We start from the raw sequence: 24,956 nt of genomic DNA, 5'->3' as shown, positions 1-24,956 counted from the left end.
CTAAAGTTAACACTGGTTACAGCAAGGTTGACAAGAAGTCAAGGGTATTCAAAAATTCAGCGTTTAAATTGAGTGCATAAACAGTGACAATGAATCAGTACTTTGGGTTTTTTATGTTCAATTAACCACTTCCTCAAGATTCAAAGAACTGTAAGACCACTTATATTTGGTTTGTCAAGTTAACATTAGAGCTCAATTTGCTCCAATTAGGATGACGTTACCAAAGTTGTACAATTGTGCGGTTGGAGGCCTGTGTGCAAGTGGATGGTTGGGAAAGGGGATTGTTTTGCTGCTGTTTTCTTCTGTTGTTGCTATCGCTTATGTTGCTCATACATGATGAACATGCTGCAGTATTGTGCACTACGCTTTTACACAGTACTGCTGCCACAAAATAAACAAATTTCATGACATACCTGAGTGATGATAAACCACACTCTAATATAGGCCTCTATTGTGGACAGGGAGTGGGAAGGGGAAAAAAGTATTTGGGAAAGGAGAGAGGGGAGGGAGCAGGTAGCTCCAGAGAGACATTCTGTAATGATTAGTAAACAAATTGCTTGGAATCAAGTGACGTTGCCTACTGTCCCAGGGCTGGGTGTGTCTGCACCGATACTACCACCTGCCCATCACTCCTCTACCAACTATCCCACACCCCTGCCACAGCACACCACTCTCACCATTCCCAATATCCTTTTTTTTTAAAATCTTATTTTTATTTGGATAAGGAATTCACAAGTATCATGTACTTTTTTCACACGTATAACCTTTTCCATTTTTTCCCATTCCCAATATCCTTCGCTCCCACCAGATTTACAAACTTGCTCTCATCTCCACATTGATAAACATGGTGCATTCTGCTGCGTTCACCAGCAACTTTGACGTGTATTGCTTGATAAATATGGTACTGTACAAAAGTTTTTGACACATGTATATACGTTGGCACCAGAATGTGGGCCACCCTAAGGTGTGTCAGTTTCGACATGAAACACCTCATTTCAATATTCATGTGAAAAATGAACGTAATCAATGAATTAATAAATGCAGAAAATACTAGGCAAACTAAACCTTACGAATAGTGTTTGAAAACAGTAGACAAAGTAGTATCAATTCAATTAGAAGCTAATTATCAATATTTAATAGCAGACTTAATATTGAGAAATTAGCAGTATTCTAGGCATGGACACAATTTGTACGAGCTACAATACAGCGCTGACAGCTACTTTTAAACAGAAGCTCTGAGAAACACTGAAGTCAAAGAAAGTGCAATAAGAGGATTGACCATCAACTGCAAGGCGACCAAATGTATGACGGTCACACAAAAAAAACTTAAATATGAACTGAAAGTGGGCAACGAAACAATTAAACAAACATGGAAGTTCAATTACTGAGGGAGCACAATAACATATGATCGCAGGGTTGATGTTGAAATTGGACAAAGGATTGCGATTGCCAAATGCACATTTGAGCAAGATACTAAAGAATAACATGATTTCTATGGGTATGAAACTCAGTGCTACAGGGCTAGGTTCATTCCACACTAACATATGGAAGCAAATATCGGATAACATTAAAGCAACCTGAGTAAAGACTCAAAGCTGCAGAAATGTGGTTTTTGAGAAGCATGATGAAAATATTATGAAAGGACAGAGCAACAAATGAGGAAGTGTTGCAAAAAGCTGGAATAAGAACTAATATCAATCAGGAAATGGCAGCTGGAATTCTGGGACTTATACTGAGGAGAGAAGCTCAAACATCTTGCAGTGATGGGAAAAGTTGATGAAAGAAAAAGTTGTGGCCAACAGCACATGACATTCATGAGTTACATCAAGGGATGGGCAGGCAAAAGCTTATTAGAACTTCAGGTTAAAGATAGATGGAGGACCATGATCACCTAAGTCATACAACATGATACAATGATGATGACAATGAGAATTGAGAGAAGCTCCAAAGAGCATTGTAAGCTAGAGTTATTACTGCAGGTCACAATTAATAGAATTGAGAACAATGTCTTCTCATTTTGGTAGAGACTTCAAACAATTACTGTAATTTGTAATTAATGAAAAGGAAACTAACTCCATCTTAAATACTTCTGAGTACTTGTACTTCAACGAAGCACTTAAACTGTCCTGATAGTTTATAAAAGGTATCATAGGGTATGACAGACCAAATCTGGCTCCCAGGGTAGAAATGCCAAGTACCAGATAAACATAGAAACATAGAAAATAGGTGCAGGAGTAGGCCATTCGGCCCTTCGAGCCTGCATCGCCATTCAGTATGATCATGGCTGATCATCCAACTCAGAACTCTGTACCTACCTTCTCTCCATACCCCCGATCCCTTTACCACAAGGGCCATATCTAACTCCCTCTTAAATATAGCCAATGAACTGGCCTCAACTGTTTCCTGTGGCAGAAAATTCCATGGACTCACCACTCTCTGTGTGAAGAAGTTTTTCCTCATCTCGGTCCTAAAAGGCTTCCCCTTTATCCTTAAACTGTGACCCCTCGTTCTGGACTTCCCCAACATCGGAAACAATCTTCCTGCATCTAGTCTGTCCAATCCCTTTAGAATTTTATACGTTTCAATAAGATCCCCCCTCAATCTTCTAAATTCCAGCGAGTGTAAGCCTAGTCGATCCAGTCTTTCTTCATATGACAGTCCTGCCATCCCAGAAATCAATCTGGTGAACCTTCTTTGTACTCCCTCTATGGCAAGAATGTCTTTCCTCAGATTAGGGGACCAAAACTGCACACAATACTCCAGGTGTGGTCTCACCAAGGCCTTGTATAACTGCAGTAGAACCTCCCTGCTCCTGTACTCGAATTCTTTTGCTGTGTATGCCAACATATCATTTGCCTTTTTCACTGCCTGCTGTACCTGCATGCCCACTTTCAATGACTGGTGTACAATGACACACAGGTCTCATTGCACCTCTCCTTTTCCTAATCAGCCACCATTCAGATAATAATCTGCTTTCCTGTTCTTGCCACCAAAGTGGATAACCTCACATTTATCCACGATAAATTGCACCTGCCATGAATTTGCCCACTCATCCAAGTCACCCTGCATCCTCCTCACAGCTAACACTGCCACCCAGCTTCGTGTCATCCGCAAACTTGGAGATGCTGCATTTAATTCCCTCGTCTAAATCATTAATAGATATTGTAAACAACTGGGGTCCCAGCACTGAGCTTTGCGGTACCCAACTAGTCACCGCCTGCCATTCTGAAAAGGAACTGTTTATTCCCGCTCTTTGCTTCCTGTCTGCCAACCAATTCTCTATCCACATCAATACCATACCCCCAATACCGTGTGCTTTAAGTTTGCACACTAATCTCCTGTGTGGGACCTTAAATATATTTAAGGTGAGAGTGGGAAAACAAAGTAGACATGCAGGGCAAATATTTTACACTGAGTGGTAGGCAGTGATGATAGTGGGTACAGGAGGGTGTAAGATAGACATGAATGTGTAAGAATGAAGGGATATTGATCATGTCACGTTAAAAGTGATTTAATTTAACTTGGCATGTCTTCAGTGCAAATAATGTGGGTCAACAGGTCCTTTGTTGTGCTGTTCTATGTTCTATAACACCAGGACATTAAGTGACGATTTCAACAAATTCCAAGGAGGTGCACATTGTGAGGAAACACAACAGGTTGCTCTCCACTCTCAAATCCAAATGTCCATCATAATTTCTATACTACCAAACCTCTGTCAAGACCAACCTTGATAAAGTGGGTGCCCCTTGAGGTAAAGTCAACAAGTCAGCCGAAAGTGGATGATAGTTTTGATGGAAGATTAAGTTTCCAGCCTTTATATAAGGAGAAATCAAATTACCAGATACTATCAAAGATTCAAGTCACCAACAATTTTAATAACTATTTGTAAATATTCTACAGAAGTAAAATAGTCCTGCAATTGCATGATGATAATACTGATCAAAGACTTTAAAATATAATAATTGTTAGTCCTTTAAATAAAATGGTACTGGGATGGTGAAAGAAACAATGCAATTTTATTTCATGCTGTAATATTGGCCTTGTGTAGTGTGGGAAGGCAGTATTGTGACAATGCTTGCAGCTTGAAGATCAGCAGGACATACTCAATGATGGGCGTAGCTTGAACTTGTCCATAGAGCACTTGCCATCTATGCCAGGGCCACACAGACAGTTTTGTCAGTTCAACTTGCAAGTGGCTGAGGTGTCCTGTAACAAGCAGTCAGTTAAATCCTGGTCAACTGTTTGCACAAACAGTAATCACACAGCACTGATCGTGTTGGCGCTAATCATTATTCCTGCCAATGATTAAGGAAAATGTAACAGGTTTTGTACGTGCAAATTATACTTCTCAAAATAAAAGCACCAGTGGATGACTCTGCAATTTCAAGTTCTTCTTACTGTCTGCAAGATTGGGTTATTATCTTTTTTTAAAATTGGTAATAGCTTGGAAAGGAACAATATTGAAATTAACAATTAGACTAGTTGAGTCCAAATACAGTCAAAACTACAAGGAAGACTGAGGTCAGCTCCAGATTCATTTATATATCAAATATATATTGAAACATATAGTGAAATGCATTGTGCAAACACGTGCTGAGGGTCAGGCTGCAAGTGTCGTCGCACATTCCGATGTCAATATCGTATGCCCAAAATGCTCAGTAAACAAGCAACAAAAGCACAAAACAGCAAAATAAGTCCCTTTCCTTCCTGCTACCCCTCCCTCCCTCCCTCCCTACCACACACACACACACACACACACACACACGGTCCTCCAAATCAGGAGAGGCTTCCTCTGAGCCTCCAGCAGACTTTGGATCTCCAGATTCCCCAGTGGAATATAAATAAACAAAAAAATTCAATTTCACTTTGTAGCCATTCCTTGATCTATAATATTCCTCCTTACCCAGTTCAGGCATTTATTAACTGCTCATCTAATTTCCTTAACCTTTGAGAATCACAAACCCAAGTTATCACACAGTTACTATTTATTTGCCGCCAGGTCTGATAGTAACTAAGTACGTTAAAAATGGCACTGACATAATCCAATTGGTTTTCAACGCACTGTTCTAAGCACCTGATTAGGAGATTAATATTAATATTCTTTCTAAGTAGACAGCAATGAAAATGCTGTGCAACTCCTGAAACATTCCCATTCCATTTTTGAAACTATTAAATATTTAAAGAAAGTGACAATGTGGAGAAGTTATGGGAGAGAATGAGAAAACAGAGACAGAGCCACAGAAAACAGAATGAGCTTTACGAGGCATATAATAGATCTCTTATGTAAATCAACAGCGAACTAGTTTAACTATAAATTTAAACTAAAAATTTTGGCAATGTGCATTGTTGATTTCAATAAAATATTATAAAATTGTCATCAGTGAACAGATTATTACCAAGTCTGCTTATCCACATATAAATATAGCCTAGCCTACACTTTAAAAAAAACATTTGCCTGTATTATCTTCAAGGCTGAGCTATACAATCATAACATCTCTCAACTATAATTGATGAGGCTCTGCCTATGGCTTGCATATTTAGAATTATATGCAGTGAAATAACAGTGCGAATGGATTATTTATAAAAATCTCAGCTGTTCATCTATTCTTTACATTGCGGTACAAATGCAGCATTCTGCAACAATCATGAAAGAACAGAATTAACCACACGTACAAACACGGTAGGGTACTGAGGTGTATCCTAGAACAAAGGGACCTGGGAATACAGATCCAAAAAGTGGCACTGCGGGTAGGAGGTTCATAAAGAACAATTTTAGCACTTTAGTCTTGGTCCCCGAGTTGGAGAGAAAGGTTGAATAGGCTAGGATTTTATTCACTGGAGTGTCGGAGAATAATTCAATCACTATGTGCTGCATCGCATGACATGGGTAATTACGGTCATGATTGCTCTTGGCAAATTTTTCGACTGCAGTGGTTTGCATTGCCTTCTTATGGGCAATGTCTTATTAGACAGGTGACCCCAGCCATCATCAATACACTTCAGAGATTGTCTCATTGGCAACACTGGCTGCATAACAGCTGCTCATATAACCATCCACCTGCTCCCGTGGCTTCACGGAACTAAGCAGGTACTACACCTTGCCCAACAGTGACCTGCAGCCTCGTGGAGAGATGAAATGCATTACACCTCCTTTGGTAGAGATGCATGTTCATCCCACAACCCATAGAAGAATATGCAGAGATCATATAGAGGTATACCAAATTATGCTTGTTATAGATATGGAAAATGCTTCCAGACCTCTTCTCCTCAGGTTGGTTGAGAATAGAATTAGAGGTCAGAGATTAAGGGTGAAAGGTGAAATACTTAACAGGAACCTGAGAGGGAACTTCTTCACTTAGAGAATGGTGAGGGTGTGGAATGAGCTGCCAACAGAAGTGGTAGATGCAAGTTCAGTTGTAACATTTGAAAAGTTTGGACAAGTACATGGATGAGAGAGCTATGTTCTAGGTGCAGGCAGATGGGACAAGGCAGAAGACCAGGTTGGCATGCACTAGACTTGTTCTATGACTGTCATTGTCATACATGTGAATCCCACTGCAAGTATCCAGAAACACAGACATTTAGAGTTAATTGCTAAATGGGGACAGAATAGTTAACCACCATAGAGCCTTTGTTCAGTACGGGTGAAAATTCAGTGCATGAATAGAGTAGAAGAGTGTGGTGATGTGATAACAATTGCGGATTAATAGTACAAAGTCTAAACCTAATAATTCAATACACAACTTTAAATTTCATTATGGCATCTCGGAATAGAAATCAGTTAAATCTGGATTTTTCATTTATCTGGAGTAATTGTAACCATGAAACTACTGACTGTTGTAAAAACTCACTTGCTTTACTGTACTTTAAAGGAAGAAAATGCAATAACCTCAACTCCCACTTGGCCTATGCACTCCGGAATAACAGCAGTGAAGTGACACAATTATTGTATGAAGCGACATAAGTAGAATTGTTCCAAGGAACATGAATTTTCTATGAGCAGCTAGACCCACACCACTAAGTTCACGAACACTTATTACCTCTCAAACAGAGGGGATAACTTAATTTGCCCCACCACTGAACTGTTCCCACAACCAATGCACTCATTTTCAAGAAGTTTTCATCTAATGTTTTTGATACTTATTGCTTATTATTTGTTTGATTTCCCCCCTTTTAGTATTGCACAGCTTGCTGTCTTTTGCATATTGGTTCTTTGCCCATCTTGTTGTGTGCAGTTTTTCATTGATTCTATTGTGTTTCTTTTTTGATTTGAACCGGTGATTCGAGAACTATTTGTATGTTTGCATGTTAGGGATGGAGAATGACAGCTTGTCTCAAATGCAAAAATAGTTATTCAAGCGTTCTTATGGTCAGTTCTGTATTGAAGTGCATCCTGACATGTGATTATTGTAATTATTTTAAGCTTGATTCATATTTCACAGTAAACTATCGAATATAATATAAAGAGTAAGTTTCTCTATCAAGTAAATCTAAGAAATAATTACCGTAAAAGCTGCACTTAACCTAAGCTTTAAGAGACCATGATAAGCCATGCATAAAAGTAATCAGTTGCATTAAACACCAACTTTGAACAACTAAATCTGAATTGACAAATACAATAAAGCTAATATTATTGCTCCATTGAATGAAACATTTCACAGGCTGAGGAAAGTGATGAAAACATTAGTATGAAGATTCCTGATATGTACAATACTTGATCTGATCGCATTACTCTAGAAAACAGCGTGAAAAGGCAATTACCATTGCAAATGGACTATTACACCCCAGCGACTGTCAGTCACTTAAATAGAATAGTCACTAAGGCTTTTCAAAACTATTTGCCCACCAGGAAACAGTTCTGGGAATTTCTTGCTTAACAGAGGGCAAAGTAACAAAGACTGAATGCAGACAAGACATAAAAACATTCTGATAATTTACTTCCTGCTATGACAAGATTAACATGTCGCTATGCCCACCTGAAATCCAAATAGGCTTCAAAGGAGCCATAGAGCCCTTAATAATAATTTTATTTACACCCAAAAGGTCAAGAAACTAAATATCTCAAGTACAATTATGCAATATATTTCACTTAAATTCACCTCACCTATTAGAATAGCTACAATGAAACCTCACATACCCACCAAGGAAATTACAAACCCGAAATATCGGCACAAAAATATAACACTGTACTTCTAGCTACTGTTTTAAGAAACATCATTAAAGACATAATTCACAAAAACAGACAGTAAATAACTTATTTTAATCGATAAGGTATAATTTAAACCGAGTAAATACAACTATAACTAACCTTAGACTAAACAAAGCTCAGAGACACTGGCGAAGGTAAGGGCACGTAATTAGAGCAAATCGATGTACTGAATGAGAAATAATGAGGAGACGGGCGGAGAACGAAGGTTTAATCTGCAAAGCAGCATGCCCTGCCCCGCTACAATAATTTTACAAGGCTGCTCTTTTCTTTGCCGCCTTACCTGTCTTTCTACCGTTGCCACTCCGTCTCCCTGAGCGGTGATGTTGTTGTTGCTGCTGCCGGCGTTGGGTCCCCACGCAGCCTCCCATCAATGACGCCCTTGAGCCCCCCGGGGCGTCTCACCCGGTCCCCGCAAAGCGCCCGAACTTCGGCAGAAACTCGCTGCAAGTCCACCCGCCCTTCATTGACTGGATCGAAAAACACCCCCTGCAAAACTCAACTCCCAGAGAAGTCGCGGCACCACCGTCGGTTCCCACTTCACCTGAGGTAAGGTGTCCCAGGGGTGGCGGAGAGCCCCTCCCTGCAGGACCTGCCGTAACGAGGGGCAACCACTTGCCCCCTAACCTGCCAGTGAGCAACTGCGAGTCAAACAGCTTCACTTTCATCCATTAGCTACTGTTTTCGTCCCCCCCCCGACTTCGAGAGAGCAGTCCCCAGCCAACAGTTTCCCCCACTCGGTCTCAGAGGAGGAGGTGGTGCCCCTGGTAGACTCACTCAACAACCTGCCTCCACCTGGCACCTGAGCGACACCGCCGTCCCTCAGCACCCACCGTATAGCGCCTGCGCCGGGCTCACCCCGCACGCGGCATTCTGGGTAGCCCCGCCTCCTCGACGTCATCACACCTTCACAGAGACAGCCGCGGGTGCGCGCGGCCGAGGTGGGGCGGAGCTTTCCTCGAGAGCGGTCCCGCCTCCGTTTCCATAGCAACAGGACGCTCCTCGTTGCCCGGGTGGGAATTCCGAGAGTGCTAACTTAGTAAATGAGTTTGTTATGGTCACGTGCACTGAATAACTCTATTTTGCGGCCGTACAGGTCAATTCATTTTCACGAGAGGCGGTGGAAATCCATCAAACACGAATTGCCCGACTTACAGAGTTCCTCTAGCATTGTGTGTTGTCTGAACACAGACAGGACACTGGAGGAGCTCAGCAAGTCAGACAGCATCCACGGAGGGAAATAAACAATCGAGGTTTCGGGTTGAGGACTGGAAGGCAAAGGGGCAGTGGCCAGAACAAGAAGGTAAGTGCCAGAGGAGGAGCACAACTTGGTAGGTGATATGGGGAGACCCGGTGAGGGGGTGGTAGGAAGGAAGTGGGGGTGGGGTGAAGTAAGAAGCTGGGAGATAATAGGGGTAAAAGGCTGAAGAAGAAGGAATTAGATAGGGCCGAGGGAGAAAGAAAGTGGCGTTGGGTAGGTGAGGAGAAACAGTGCATTGAGTATAAAGTAAAACAATAATGAAAAGCAGAATAAAGTGTGACAGTTATAGAGAAAGTAAACTGCGGGTAGATAACAAGATGTAAGGCCATAACCAGGTAGATAGATTGTCCTGAAGGACCATTCAATGCTCAAGGCTATCCTTGCGCCTGTCTTATCTTATGACAATCACTTGTGGAAAAATACTATTTTTAAATAAAAAAGACTAATTTGTCGAGATATCTTTTTTGTTGTCTGAAAGAAAATTATAAAAGAGTACTAAACAGACTTAAACGCACCCTCGTCACTTCAGCTCCATCCTTACCACGTGACCTGCGTGGTTTGCCTGCGCCTGCGCACGCAGGAGGCGGAGGGACTTTTGAAGATGGCGGCCGACTTCAGCGTGGTGGGTTTGGTGGAAGAGTTTGTGATCGGGCAACACGATGGGCCGGCGAAGGACTTGGCAACAGGTAGGGTGTTGGAATGTAGCAGCGACGGTGTATTCCTTGCTTAGAGATTGCCGGCGGTGGGGAGCTGGTGCACGAAGAAAGGCCATTTATCCTCGGCCCTGTCTCCTTGGTAACGGCTGCTGGTATCTCCTTCCCCCACCCGCCCCCGGAACAGACTGTGCCGTGGGTCACTGATGTCTCCCTTAGCCTCACCCTTTAACTCTCGGCAAATGGATTGAGGTGTTCCATATCAGCTGCTCCTTTGGACTAAAACCCTCCGAGGCAACTCGGATCTTGTTTCCATTATATGGGGTACAAGGATGGCTTTGATTGGGCTACACTTCTTGACCATTGCTAATTACTCTTTAATCTGGCATCGACCTTTTGATTCTTGCCTCTGAAGTCCGTTATAGACTGAGCATGGACGGCAGATTTCTTTCCCCTGACTCATTCAGCTCACTGAGGTCCCTTTTACAGTCATCAGTAATTTTTATGATCAGAATTTTAATCAGTTTTATTTACTCTTGCTGGGATGGAATTTAAATTTGTATTTGTTAAATAATTATCGAGTGTTCTATCCGCTCAATCAATATGATAAATACAATGACCATAGCCCTTTTGCTGGGTGGTCCATTATCCATTTTGATAGTGAGGGCTGGAATAAAAAAAAAATAAGCTTGTATTTGGTATAAGTCCAGCCGAGGATTTTAGGGTAAACTTTAGGTGAAAGTTGCTGTTATTGTGGCCTTGGCACTTTTCAAGAATGTTTTGCCTTGCTTTATATTAATCTGCCAAACAGAAATGTGGAGTATTTGGCTAAGTGATGACTCACAGAGCACGTTTGGGTATATTGTACATAACTACCCCGCCATTATTGAATACAATACTTACTGAAGGTCAGCGCGAAGATGGAGCAAACAATTGTATAAACTTTATGTTAGTTTTTTTTCCAAGAAGAGTATAGAAGTCTTAGTGCATTTGTGCAGGGCTTGGTGAAACTACATTTGGACTCTTGCAGATGGTTTTGAATAGGTGTTTTTCACTCTAGTGGTTTCACAGATAGTACATTTGCTACAGGAGGAGGGATTGAGTCGACTGGGCTTGTATTGGAAGATCTTTGAGCAACTAGGGAGTTCATAACGGGGGAAGGGGTCATACTTCTAAAATAATGGATATATTGTTTCAGACTGTGATGAAAAATTTCTTACTTAGAGTGTTAAATTTTAGAATTCTTTACGCAATAGGGTTTTTGGTCACTGAAGGAACAAGGGTTCTGGAGATAGTAGTTCAGATGATGCTGAGGTAGATCACCAGCCAGTATCTTAACAAACAGTGGATGAGACTCAAAGGGCTGCTTGGCCTCCTGCTTATTAAAGCAGATAGTGCTGGGGATAAGTCATGAATAAGTCATTCAGGCCCTTCAAAATGTTTGATCCTCTATCATATAAATTATTAACTTTTCTTATAACACTTTATGCATTATGTGTCTAGACCAATGTGTTAACAATTTGGACTCCAGAGCCTTCAATAGTAGAAAAGTACACAGGCTTGCCACACTATGCAAGAAGAAATTTCTTATCATTTCACTGGCCCACTAGCACTAGAACAGCCATCCATTTTCTCATAAAACAAGAGGAAATATTGAACTTGTTAGGCCTGTTAAAATATTATGTCTGAATGAGATCTCTTGTTATTCTTACCTCTGTTTAGTAGAGGTCAAGTTGACCTATTCCTCATATGATTATCTTGATATTTCCAGCCTGATCAGCCTGGTTGAACTTTGTTGCTCGCCCTTTCAGTCGTACTCTCTTGGTTGGGTAAGGGACTAAAACACTGGTGTTTTCTAAGAGTCATGTTATCACAATCTCAATTTCATTTCCTGCTGCTTATGTCAGGATAACTGGACTCTAACTTCTTGATTGAGACGTTTTCCAATCTGTAGGAACTTTTCCATAATCTGTACAATTTTCAAAGATGACAGGTAGTGTTATTTGCATAATTGTCTCTTAGAACTCTAGAAACTTTTTGACTATCAGTTGACTTTCTTCTGCACTTTATAACTAATATGCATTTATTTTTAATTCCTGTATTTCATCAGTTGAATTTTATTTGGTAGTACTGTGTATAGAGAAGGCTGGAAAGTGATGGTAGACAATATGGGTCAGTAAGTGAAAGCATGACAGGTGATGTATGTGGAAAAATAATTCACTTTTCACAAAACAAAATGGACCAGTGTACTTTAAAGGCAACATGCAAGTGTAAATTAAGGCTCTTCATTTATTCATTTTTTTTTAAATGGGATGGGAATTTCTCACTCCTTTGCCCTTTCAGGTAGTGAGTCCTAAACACTGAAAGTACAGTGTCTTTTTGATATTGTGTCCAAAACACAATCTACAATGTGTCTGTACCTAACCATACTGAACATACTAAACATACTGAAGTTGACTTGATGTTTGCTATATAACTACTTGCATTTATATCTTCCACTTACTAACCTGATCTCTTTAGACATAGGTCCTTTCTGTTAACTCTGCCTAGTCCCCTCAAAATTTTATGACACACGACTCATTTCATGGTATGTTTCGATGTACATGTGGCAAATAACGCTAATCTTTTTTGGCTTCTTTTGTTCCAATACAAACAATCACAGTCTGGTGTACGTTCTGTGGGAAATTCTCTTACACTGGAGCAGTGATTTGGAAGAGATGCTTTTTTGTAGAAGGTATGACATTTACTGGGAATCATATTTCAGTTGCTCTCGCCATAAATAATTGGACATGCAGAAAACCACTTGTCCATGAGTATGCGAGTTGACTGGTCTGCTTCTGAATTAATATCTTGTACTGTTTCGACTGACTGAAGATAACTATTCCACGGTCATTTCTTTTCTTTTACAACAGTAAATGCTATTAGGCCTCATACCCAATATCAAGTCGAAAGACAGAGCACTGCAGAGAGCTGGAGAAACAGCAGATAGAAAGGCTTAGCGATGAACTTCAGTGGGATTCATAAATGAAGATGAGAATTTTCTCCCACTGTCGTTAAATAAGTCACACTTTTTTCATCCCACCAAACAATGATAAACAAATTATAGTTTACTATGAAAATGCAGTTTGTGCAGTAAATCCTAATATGTTGTTTTAAAAAAAAAAGCCCTAGAGCTTGATGATATAAGCTGAGAGCATTAAATAAAGTTAAGTTGGTTAGATATACCAGTACTTTATATAAATGTATATTTTCTGATTACAGGCTCCATGTTATAGGTATGAGCACTGTTTCCTCCGAGCTGTACAGGTATATGACCACCTGGTAACTGAAATGCTCCTGTGCACATAGCCTTTGTTGCCCCGCTGCTGCAATAAAGACAGATGAGAAAAAATGTGAAAGATTTTCATTATACCCTTCAATTAATAAAGAAAATTAAAAATATTTGATTTTTCAATTTTCATTCTAAATGTCATAGTACGTACATAGTAAAAATATCTTTTAAATTGATGTGCAGTTTTCAGCATGTATAAAATAAATTTTCTGCTCAGAGCAAAGGTTGGTCCATTCAGCTGTTTTAAAAAAAAAATTAGAGGGAACGTTGGCTGTGAGTATTGAATTGGCCATGATTTCAGTTCACTTTGATCAAATATGCCTTGTTCAAAGATGTAAATTTTGCTACAAACCCACTTCCTTCCTGAATAGGAAAGGAAGAATAAATTGACATAGCACTTTTAACAGCTTCAAGGCAATTCCAACTCATTTTCTATTACATTAAAGTCAAAATGTATTAATGATCAAAGTATGTATGCAGTATACAACTCTGAGATTCGTATTCCCGCAGACAGCCACAAAACAGAAACACCATGGAACCCATTCAAAGAAAACATCAGACACCCAGCGTGTAAAGGAGAAGAACAAATCATGCAAATGGCAATAGAACGAGCGAATAACACACAGAATATTAAACATCAAACCGTTGAGTTCTTGAAACAATCTAAGAATGTTCATTTCAGTTCAATTTAGTTCGTTGACTGCAGGCTACAGAGCCAATACATGCCCCTGTGGAGGGCTCTTAAAAACCTGTGCCAACCAACTGGTGGGTGTGTTCAAAGACATTTTCAATTCTTCATTCCTACAGTTGGAAGTTCCCAACTGCTTCAAAAAGGCAACAATTATAAAAGTGCCCAAGAGGAGGGTGAGCTGCCTTAATGACTATTGTCCAATATCACTCATATCTGCAGTGATAAATTGTTTTGAGTTGGTTAAGGCTAGAATTAACTCGTCTCAGCAGGGACATGGATACACTGGAATTTGCCAATTGCCACAGTAGATCTACTGGGGAACATGATCTCATTGGCTCTTCACACAGCCTTGGATCGCCTCGACAATACAAATACCCAAGTCAGAATGCTGTTTTTTGGTTACAGCTTAGCGTTTAACACGATCATTCATACAATTCTGATGGAGAAAGCTCCAGAACCTGGGCTTCCCTTTGCAACTGGTTCCTGAACTTCCTAACTGGAAGACCACAGCCTCTGCACATTGGAAATAACATTTCCACCTCACTAACAATCAATACTGGCACACCTTGGCGATGTGTGCTTTGCCCACTGCTCTACTCTCTCTACACCCATGACTGTTTGGCTAGGCACAGCTCAAATACCATCTCTAAATCTGCTGACAATTGTTGACAGAACTCCAGATGGTGACAAGAGGGCCTGCACAACTGAGATAGGTCAGCTAGTTGAGTGGTGTCACAGCAACAACCTTTCACTCAACATCAATAAGACTGATTGTGGACTTCAAAAAGGGTAAGACGAGGAAACACACCAGTCTTCGTAGAGGGATCAGAAGTGAAAAGAGTGAGCAATTTCAAGTTCTTGGGTATCAGTATCTCTGAGGAGCCAACATATCAATGCAGCTACAATGAAAGCACGACAATGGCTAAATTTCATTTCAAGTTTGTGGAGAATTGGTATGTCACCAAAAGCACTCACAGATTTCTGCAGCTGTACCACGGAGAGCATTCTGACTGACGGTATCACTGTCTGGTGTTGGGGAGAGGGTGGGGGGGTACGGCACAGGATCAAAATAAGATGCAGAGTTGTAAACTTAAGTCTCTGCCATCATGAACACTAGCCTCTGTAGTATCCAGGACATCTTCAACCAGCAATGCCTCAAAAAAGGTGGCATACATACACTGTAATGCACAGTTTTTGTATTATTATGTATTGCATTGTACTGCTTCTGCAAAGTCAACAGATTTCATGACATATGCCAGTGATATTAAATCTGTTTAAGTTTCTGATTAGATTAAGGCAGCCTTTCTCAACCTTTTTACTCTGGAGGAACCCTTGAAATAATTTTCAGGTCTTAGGGAACCCCCGTATAAATAAATAAATAAATAAATAATATCTGCAGCTCACAGTACGTTGGCATGATCAGTAAGTGGTAGGTATAATAACCCAAAAATAATTGTCAATGCTCTTTTGAGTAGAGAATGAACTTTTACCCAACCTTTCCTGAAAAGGTAGTTAAGCTTATCTTACTTTCTTGAAATTAATCTCTTTCCTTTTCATAAATTTTAAAAACTCATAAGGCAAACATAATAAATTTCTGTTAAATAATTGGCTTAAGCCAAAATAGGATTTAGCTTTTCTAAACATTGACTTAGTAGATTTACTTTAAATAAAGATTGTAAATTGATTTTAATTAATGCTTTTTGCAACATGAAATGTTATTGACAATGTTAAAGCAGTGTGTTTTGACAACGTCAGAATTTTGTTTTACAAGAGAAATGAAACCTGTCCTGGAGCCAACCATTGATGGGGCACTATCTGTACAGATGCAACACAGTTCCTCCAAGACAGATCTTTTGTTTCCAGTTATGAAGACAAAATGTTAAATATATGTTGACCTTTGCTTGTTTTGGGCAGCTCTTTGCAACAGGAAATGTTTTCTTGAATTTTACCATCATTTACAAATTTTACAAATGTTACAACGTAACATTTATCGGAGAAGCTGTTGACTTATCAACTTGGATAGAGAAACTGTTGTTTTTTCAGTTTATCACACTAAACATCTTCAGCATCATGTGACATAACACATCGACTTATCGTACTGTTTGAGAGTGAAACCTCTTCAATTTCTCGTACTGCATCATGTCCTAGCCTTTTACCCACTATAATTTTACATGCTGGCATCATTAGGTTCTCATCAACTGTGTGACTTTTCCTTGTCTAGGTTACTGCTACTAAATAACTTGCTTCCTGAACCTAGTTTTACTCTGCTTTGAGATTCGAATAACCATTTAAAATAATCAGCACTTTTACATGTCACATGGCTGTGATTTGTAGTTAAGTGTCTTTTCAATTGTGCTGGAGCCATTACCACATTTGTAAGTTGTTTGCCGCAATCTAGGTACAATGGAATAGGACAACTTGGATCACTAGTCCATGTAAACCCCATTAATAAGTAGCTTTCATTGTACAGATGGGCTTTTTGTGTCCGTTGTTGCATAATAAGAACCACATAATAAATAACTAAATGAGAAAACTGCAAAAAATACAAAACCTTCATTATACAATTCACTTCTAACCTACACAATCCACCCTTTACAGCGTTTACAACAACAGCAAAGCGGCAGGCCAGCAGCTGAGTCACAGCGAGTAAAAAAATTTCGTCTTTAGAATGAAATTTTCCCTCCAATTTTCTACTACACCAGACCAGTAGAATTTGTTCACTCCCGTAATTCCATCAGTGATGCATAAAGGGAAGTTGGGGAAGGTAATTCGGGAGGGAGAGGCAGACATCACAGCCAAAGTTGGGAAGTCCAATTAATGCTTGGAAAATGCACTTCATGCTCCTTATCAGCTTACTGTCCTCCCCTCCAGGCAATACAGTGCTCACCTATTATCAACGGCCTCCCCTATCTCACGTCAAAAACTGGGAATGGACTCAACAAAGTAAACACAGTTCTACTGTGCATTGCCAAACCAGGCTGAGAGGTCTCTAGTGAGATTGCTAAAGGGGCTGCTTGGTCACCGCCCACCACCGGTAGCATCATTAGCATTGTGCAATTTGCCAAGTTCAAAAAGCAATGTTTTTTTAAATCATGATCTTTTGTGAAACCTCTAACAAACTCCAGTGGAATCCGAGGGTTCCAGGGAACCCCGGTTGAGAAATCCTGGATTAGGGTCTCCTTTCCTGTGACTATGAAACAAGATTCAAATATTCTTGATTTATTTTTCAGTAGACAGGTTGCCCTTTCCTGTCCACCAAACATTCTTGCCTTGTCCCAGCAAACTTTCCAACCTACTTGTGGATTAGCATTCCTTATAAGAAACATATATTTAAAAGATTGCTTCATGAACCCTTTCCCAAATTTGGCATTGCATTGGCAGTTTTCTTTTTGGCTCAACATAGTTTGGGTGCAGTACTACTTATTTAGATTGATTTTAGAAGGATTTCCCCCTTTCCAGGCCCTCTGTTTTGAGGAACACATGCTGTTTATGTGGAGACTAGGTGGGTGTAGGTATTGAATCTGTGACTTTTCATTCTTTCTCGCGGTAGTGATGGAAGGGGAGTCCTGACTGGTGGTGGCCTGCATATGTCTGAGTGGGTGGTAGGGTGGGAAAGAGGTTTGTTGTTGCTGCTTGTGCTGTTCTGCTGAACATTGTGAGCATGCTGTGTTGATGCTGGAACGCATGGCGACACTTGCAGTCTGCCCCCAGCACATCCGTAGGTTGTGTTGGTTGTTAACACAAGTAACACATTTCACTATGTGTTATAAATAAATGAATCTGAAATAGATAATGCAGAGAACTTTCCACTTTTTTGTCACAATGAGTGTGATCTGCTATCCTAAGTGAGGCAGATTGTTACATAATCTTGAGGCTTCCTTGATCTCTGCTTGTAGTATTTGTTTAGAATGCAAATTGCCCATGCTAATGTGGTGCACTCTCAACCTCAGAGGCAAGTTTCAAGTACCACTAATGGCAGAATGGTGTATAGTGGCATGAATTTTTATTTGAATGCCGTAGTTCAAAGATTCTAGTTGTTTATCTCTCATGAACATTGTACATAATTATATCTATGTGGACTTCCACAGGCAATCAAAGTGCATTGTAGTGTTGTGGGTGGCAAGTCTGTTCATCCACAAACATTGCAGATGTAACATAAAAAACGTGACCAATAGTTGTGGCTTATTTTCACTTAGATGTTGAGTGATCAATTATATTAAGAACTTGCTTTGTAAACAGTTTCCTGTAATGCTGTGTTGCTGGCCTTGGCTGCTGTTTTGCACTGCCCGTTGCACAATCTGCAATACTATAATAGCTTTTAAGAGTGCTTGATTCTTTACTTAGTTATGTTCTAGGCTCAGATCGGCCATGGATGTCAATTATGATTTGAGAACAGTCAATGTGAATGAACTGTGAAATATTTTTAATTTTATATTTTCTTGGAATTTCAAAACTGGGAGGTAATAGAAATAAATAGAAAGTCCATTGATCCTTGGAAAGAAACTCTCTTTACATATATGACCATATGGCTAGGCAGAGCTCAAACACCATCTCTAAATTCATCAATGATACCACTGTTGGCAGAATCCCAGCGGGTGACAATAAGGAAGAGAAGAGTGTGATAGATCAGCTGATTGAGTGGTGTCAGTAAAATCGATTGTGAACTTACTGAAGAGGAAAGTGGGAGAACACACCGCAGTCCTCACTGAGGTGTCAGTTGTAGAAAGAGTGAGCAGCTTCAAGTTCCTGGGCATCAACATCTTAGAGGACCTATGCATTGATACAATCATAAAGAAGGAACACCAATGGCTGTTCATTTGGAATTTGAGATTTGGTATGTCACCGAAGAAAATTGCTACAGCTGTAAGGTGGAGAGCATGCTGACTTTTTGCATCACACCTGGTATGGAGGCTCCAATAAACAGGATTACAAGATGCTCAGAGGGTTTTAGGTTTGACCAGTTTGGTTACGGGCATAATCCTCCCCAGAATGAGGATATCTTCAAAAGGCAGTGCCTTAAGAATGTGGTATCCATCACAAAACACCCTCGCCATCTGGGATATACCCTCTTTTCTTACTATCACCAGGGAGGACTTACAGGAGCCTGAAGACCCACACTCGATGTTTTAAGAACAGCATCTTCGCCTCCACCATCTCATTTCTGAATATTCCATGGACTACCTCAGTAATCGTTTTTAAATCCAGTATTTATTTGTTGTTTTAACTTAGTGTAATTTTATGTTGTGCTGTACTGCTGTCACAAAACAAGAAATTCCACAGCCTATGTCAATGATCATAAACCTGATTCTGAAAGTATTAATTGATTTGCCTGAGCATGGTAAGCACATTTCCAGCCTGCTTGACATTTTATATTAAAATCAAAGGTATTCTGCAAGAGGATATAATAAAATTAATTCATGGCTGTAATATTGTTGAAAAATTGGGATGCAGGCACATACTGCAGAATATTAACTGTTTGTTTTTCTTTTCAGGTGTCATCGATGGAAAGTGCACTACACTGGAAATTGTAGAAGCATTAGGGTAATACTAACATTCATTTTTCAGTCTCTTAATCTTTTCATCGTTTGGGAACAGTGGAGTTGTATTCGGATTGCAATCCCCACTTACACTGAAATGAAGAACAGAATGTTACAGAGAGTCAGCAGATTGGACAGCATCTTTGGACAGAGGGCACAGTTAATATTTCAGATCATTGACCTTTCATAGAAATGTGGACAAAAGTCATCGTGTTTCATATTTAGAAAAAAACATTGCATAATTCTGTACTGCATGTAGTTGATCATAAACACAAGAGATTCTGTAGATGCTGGAAATCCAGAGTAACACACACAAAATGCAGGAGAAACTCAGCATGTCAGGCAGCATCTGTGAAGAGGGAAAACGAGTCGACATTTCAGGCTGAGACCCCTTTATAAGAATTGATTAGTCCTGATGAAGGGTCTTGGCTTGAAATGTTGACTCTTTTTACTCCTTTCCATAGATGCCACCTGATCTGCTGAGTTCCTCCAGCATTTTGTGTGTGTTACATTTAATCGATTTTGTTTATTAATGAATCAAATGTTGATGTTATTATTACTTAAGCGTTGAATTTCCACTTGCTCTGAGCAAAAAAAAACCCATTCAATCAATGTTGTCTTAGAGATGTACAAGTATATGGTTAAATGTGTGCAGAGGAACAAGAGTAGGCAATTTATTCTTCTGACTGTTCTTCAATTCAGCATGGTCATGGCTGATCTATGCCTCAATTTATTAGTTCTTATTGCAGGTCAGCTGATACTTGTATCTAGGAAAAAATCTGTCAGTCTTGAAAAAATCGATTGCTCAGAACTTGCAGTATTTTGATAAGCAAGTTTCAGATTTAGTGATTTCACTCCTATATAACCCAGCTCTAATCTTAAAGGATATAATTGAATTGTTCTTGATTCTCCCAGAAATTGTGTCCACTGGGTCAAATCCCTTAACGTTTTTAATACCTTGATTAGCTTACCGTTTAATTACATACTTTATCGGAGTCCATTTGAAACTGGAATCGGGGAATGTTTCTGCACTTAGAGCACGATGAGTTCACAAAACCACAGAGGTTCATTCATTGATTGAATTCAAAATGCAGTTTGATAGCTAAAGTTCAAAGTAAAATTATTATCCAAGTATTCATGTACATGTCACCATATACTACCCTGAGATTAATTTTCTTCCAGACATTAACAGTAGAGCAAAGGAAAAATACACAAAACAATGATTTGACAGATAATGTGCAACAGAAACTGTGCAAATAGTGTGCTTTTGCTATTATTATGTAGGTTCGTGTTACCATTTGCATGAAATGAGGTTTTTTCCTTTGGAAATATTTTAGAAACAGTATCCTTCTTTAAGAAGGGAAGGGAAGTGACATAAACCTGGGGTATTTTGTAGACTTGTATTATTCTGTATACTTCTGTTAGTGGTTATTGTATGTTGTTATCTAAGTGGACTAGTATGTGAGCTAGGTGCATTCTAATTGTATTCTTGTACCTTAAATCGGTAGAACAAGTTTAACAAATTCTGAGCCACGGACAAGAGGCCGAGGGGTGCACCTGCTGTCTCAGGTTCTGCTGCAGTCATATTCTTCCCTCAGCCAAAAAGAAGGTAAGAGGCTGTTTCCCTTAGAGGTTGGGAAAATGCTAAATTAAATATTTTAAAATCTAATATACAACTCTGGCTAGCATGGGCAACGTAGGCCAAACATTATCTTTCTTGTGCCCTACTCATTCAATGACATGCCCAAGCCCTAGAATGAAGTTGTATTCTCACCTTTCTTTGCCTAGCCTTACTAGCTAAAAGTTATGATTAACACTGTTCTTACTTTTGTATCTTGTGGCTCTATCTAAAGTTTTCTGGTTACATTGTTATTTATTTATTAGCCACTTTGTTATTTAGCTAGTTGTCGAGGAACTTCGTTAGCACTTAGGAAGTTGAAAACTATATTCTCACCATGTGAAAACAAAGTAATTTTGCATATACTTACCTGAGAAACTGACTGCAAATCTTCTAAAATGAAGTAACCCAAAGTAGTCTAGGGTGGCATGGTAGCTTCGCTGAGGCCTCTGTTGGTCAGGGTTGACCATGGATATTGTGTCCTGGCTGTCTAAATACATAAGCCGCAGCAGTACTGTATGGAGAGCAAGCGGTTGTCCATGTAGCAGACACCCCCCTCCATGCAGCTCTGATGAGTCCAAAGGAGCAGCAGAGACTGATACCATTTGACATCAGCAGCCTCTCAGGAGTTGCCAGTCAGTGTTGAATTCAAAGTAGGAGTGCCTTAGGGACACCAGCTCCAGATTTTTCCCTCTGAGCTTACTCCCTAAGCTGTCCCCAAGAGTGGGTATAGCCGCAAGGCAGCAGAGATTTGAGATCAGAGATCAGGATTTTCCTTCTTCCAGATGAGCTTCCAATGATGGCTAATGAGCCCCCACCTGCCTGAAGCGATCGGTTTTAAGGCACCAGTATCCCACCTTTGCCCCTTCTCTTGTTAGTAGAAATGGTTTCATCAGGCTTAGTACCTAAGCCACACGGGAAGGCCAGAAGCTGAACATGGTTGACAGAGGCTACTTGAGGCGCACACCTTTGAGAGCATTTAATCGGCGGTGGGAGATTATCCCTGTTACCATAGTGGTTAGCTTAACCCTACCGCAGCGCCAGCGACATGGGTTCAGTTCTGTCCCTGTCTATAAAGAACTTGTACATTCTCCCCATGGCCACATGGGTTTCCTCTAGATGTTCTACTTTCCTCCAACATTCCAAAGATGTATTGTACGGGTTAGCAGGTTAATTGGTGACATGGGTGTAATTGGGCAGAGCAGGCTCATTGGAATGGCAATGTCTATTACTGTATTGTATCTCTAAATAAAAAATACAGTAGTCCAGTTCTGTAGCCTCTATGCATTATTCCAGTGGCCATATGAAGATTGATTCATAGTACCCATTGGTAGTGAATACCACTCAGACATGCTCTTTAGAATTGCTAAAAATGGGGAATTGCAGTCCTGCCAGCTTTATCCACATGTCCAAAACAAACGTAAAGCTAAAATTATGACTTTAACTTTACTTCTGTTTCAGTGGAGGTACTTGTTATCTTTTATATCGATCGATTGAAGGATCATCACCTTATTACACCTTATGTATTACAAGGATTGAAGGCCCTGGTAAGAATATCTTTCATTTGCTTCTTGTGTTCAGTTGAGTGAAGGTCATTACTGCCTTGCATTCTTTTCCAATTTTTCTCTGCTAGTTATTTTAAATAGACTTCCCAGATCGCATTCAGCTCAAGCCAGAATGAGATTTGTTCCCTTGCTTCAACCAGCCTCTTAAGCGCAATTTCAAATGTCCCTGGTGCACGATTGTGAGAAGTCTAATGCCATGGTGAGATTTCTGTAGCTAACAAAACAAAGTGGAACAAGTATTAAATGTGCCCTGCTACTGCTTGGTGGTCAAACCCATGATCTCTAGATGAAACCTTCACTGTTTCTAAAAATCTTCTTGGGCTTTTCAGTGTGCTTCTTGTCAAAAACCTAACTGCAAATTGAATTTGAATGGAAGGGGAGGGGGTAAGAAGATGGAGGATGACACTTTAAACACAGGATTCTGAGAACATACCTGCATCAGTAGGTAATGTACAGAGAATTAGTTGCCAAGTAAATGTGTTAATGGATATGAAGAAAAATAAGAGATTGAAGTGGGGAGGAAATCTCATCGCTGATTGACTGTGTGGCAAATTTGAAAAGTATCTAAAGGCCAAGCATTCAGACAAATACCTCACAGTCAACAGCACACTGATGCTGTCTCCTCGCATGGCGACGAAACATTTGCAAGTAAATTGCCAAGACTGGAGAACAACTCAACCCAACCATGGTTATATCTTACTTGTTACTCAGTTCCACTCATAACACCTCACTGGATGAATTCTTTAATCCGTTCTGACCGAGCACTACCATTAACATTTTCTTTGCCTAGTAACACCTGTCCTCCTCCTTTAATCCCTCCTGCGTTTAGAACAACAGAACCCTGGAATATTGAGCTGCCTGTTCTGCCCTCCTGCAATAAGTCTCACTAATGGCTACAATATCATAATTCCAATTGTTGATCCATGCCCTGAGCTCATCTGTCTTTCCTATGATACCTTTTGCATTGAAATATGCACAACTTAGGACATTAGTTGCGCTGTGCTCAACCTTTTGATTCCTGCATTTATCTCCACAACCTCTCCACTATCCGCTTTGGCACTCTGGTTCCCAACTTCCTGCAACTCTTGTTTAAACTCCCCTGTGTAGCACTAGCAAACCTTCCCACTAGGATATTAGTCCCTTCCAGTTCAGTGCAAATCATCTCTTCTGTACTGGTCTCACCTTCCCTGGAAGAGAGCCCAATGAATCCAAAAATCTTATGCACTCCCTCCTATACCAACTCCTTAGCCATGTGTTAAACAGTATGATATTCCTATTTCTGGCCTCACCAGCACTTTGCATGGGTAGCAGTCCTGAGATCATAACCCTGGAAGTCCTGTACTTTTAACTTGGCACCTAACTCCCTGAACTCACTTTGTAGAACTTCATCACCCTTCCTACCTTTGTCATTGGTGCCTAAATGGACCACAACATCTGGCTTTTTACCCTCCCATTTAAGAATGGTGAGGACTCGATCCAAGCCATCCCAGACCCTGGCACTCGGGAAGCAACACACTATCTGGGAATCTCGTTCTCGTCCACAGGACCTCCTTTCTGTTCCCCTAACTAATGAATCCCCGTCACCATTTCTCCCCCTTTCCCTTCTGAGGTCACAGAGCCAGACTCAGTGCCAGAGACCTGAATGCAGTGACTTTACTTTGCTAGATCATCCCCCCTGCACCAACAGTATCCAAAATGGTATACCTGTTGTTGAGGTGGATGACCACAGGGGTGCTCTGCACTGGCTGTTTAACCCCTTTCCCCTTCCTGGCTGTCACCCAGTTTTCTGTGACCACCTTGGGTGTAATTACCTCTCTATATGTCCTATCCTGAATGATCTGGAGTTCACCCAGTTCCATTTCTAGCTCCAACTCCTTAATGTGGAGCGTTGGAAACTGCAGCTGGATGCATTTCTAGCAGGTGAAGTTGTCAGGGACACTGGAGGTCTGACAACTCATCCCACAAGAGGATCCCACTATCCTTCCTGGCATCTCCACTGTTCTTAACTGAGCAACTATAAAAAAGGTGAAGCAATAAATTGTGGGTAAATGGCTAAAATGGATTAGAATAAAGGCATAAAGTACTGTCCTTAGT

At 40.3% G+C, this 24,956-nt stretch overlaps 2 protein-coding genes across 3 annotated transcripts in view; one reads left to right on the top strand and one right to left on the bottom strand.

The window, feature by feature from the left end:
• The window catches only part of ubtd1b (ubiquitin domain containing 1b), a 108,037-nt gene extending 99,006 nt beyond the window's left edge, over positions 1–9,031 (bottom strand). Inside the window, exon 1 of the mRNA XM_072239008.1 lies at positions 8,490–9,031. Within this exon, the coding sequence (XP_072095109.1) occupies positions 8,490–8,577 (88 nt within the window). The 5' untranslated portion in view covers positions 8,578–9,031. The remainder of the gene's footprint in view (positions 1–8,489) is intronic.
• Positions 9,032–9,257: 226 nt separating this feature from the next.
• mms19 (MMS19 homolog, cytosolic iron-sulfur assembly component) overlaps positions 9,258–24,956 on the top strand; it is a 71,388-nt gene continuing 55,689 nt past the window's right edge. For both annotated transcript variants that reach the window (XM_072239005.1, XM_072239004.1), the window contains exons 1-5: positions 9,258–9,509; positions 9,997–10,153; positions 19,635–19,683; positions 21,188–21,288; positions 22,759–22,844. In XM_072239005.1, coding sequence (XP_072095106.1) covers positions 10,069–10,153; positions 19,635–19,683; positions 21,188–21,288; positions 22,759–22,844 — 321 coding nt within the window. In that variant the 5' untranslated portion in view covers positions 9,258–9,509; positions 9,997–10,068. The remainder of the gene's footprint in view (positions 9,510–9,996; positions 10,154–19,634; positions 19,684–21,187; positions 21,289–22,758; positions 22,845–24,956) is intronic.

The sequence above is a fragment of the Mobula birostris genome, chromosome 21 (genome assembly GCF_030028105.1).
Source record: "Mobula birostris isolate sMobBir1 chromosome 21, sMobBir1.hap1, whole genome shotgun sequence".
Lineage (NCBI taxonomy): Eukaryota > Metazoa > Chordata > Chondrichthyes > Myliobatiformes > Myliobatidae > Mobula > Mobula birostris.
The sequence above is the reverse complement of the archived record's forward strand: the minus strand, read 5'-3'. Positions and strand labels throughout refer to the sequence as shown.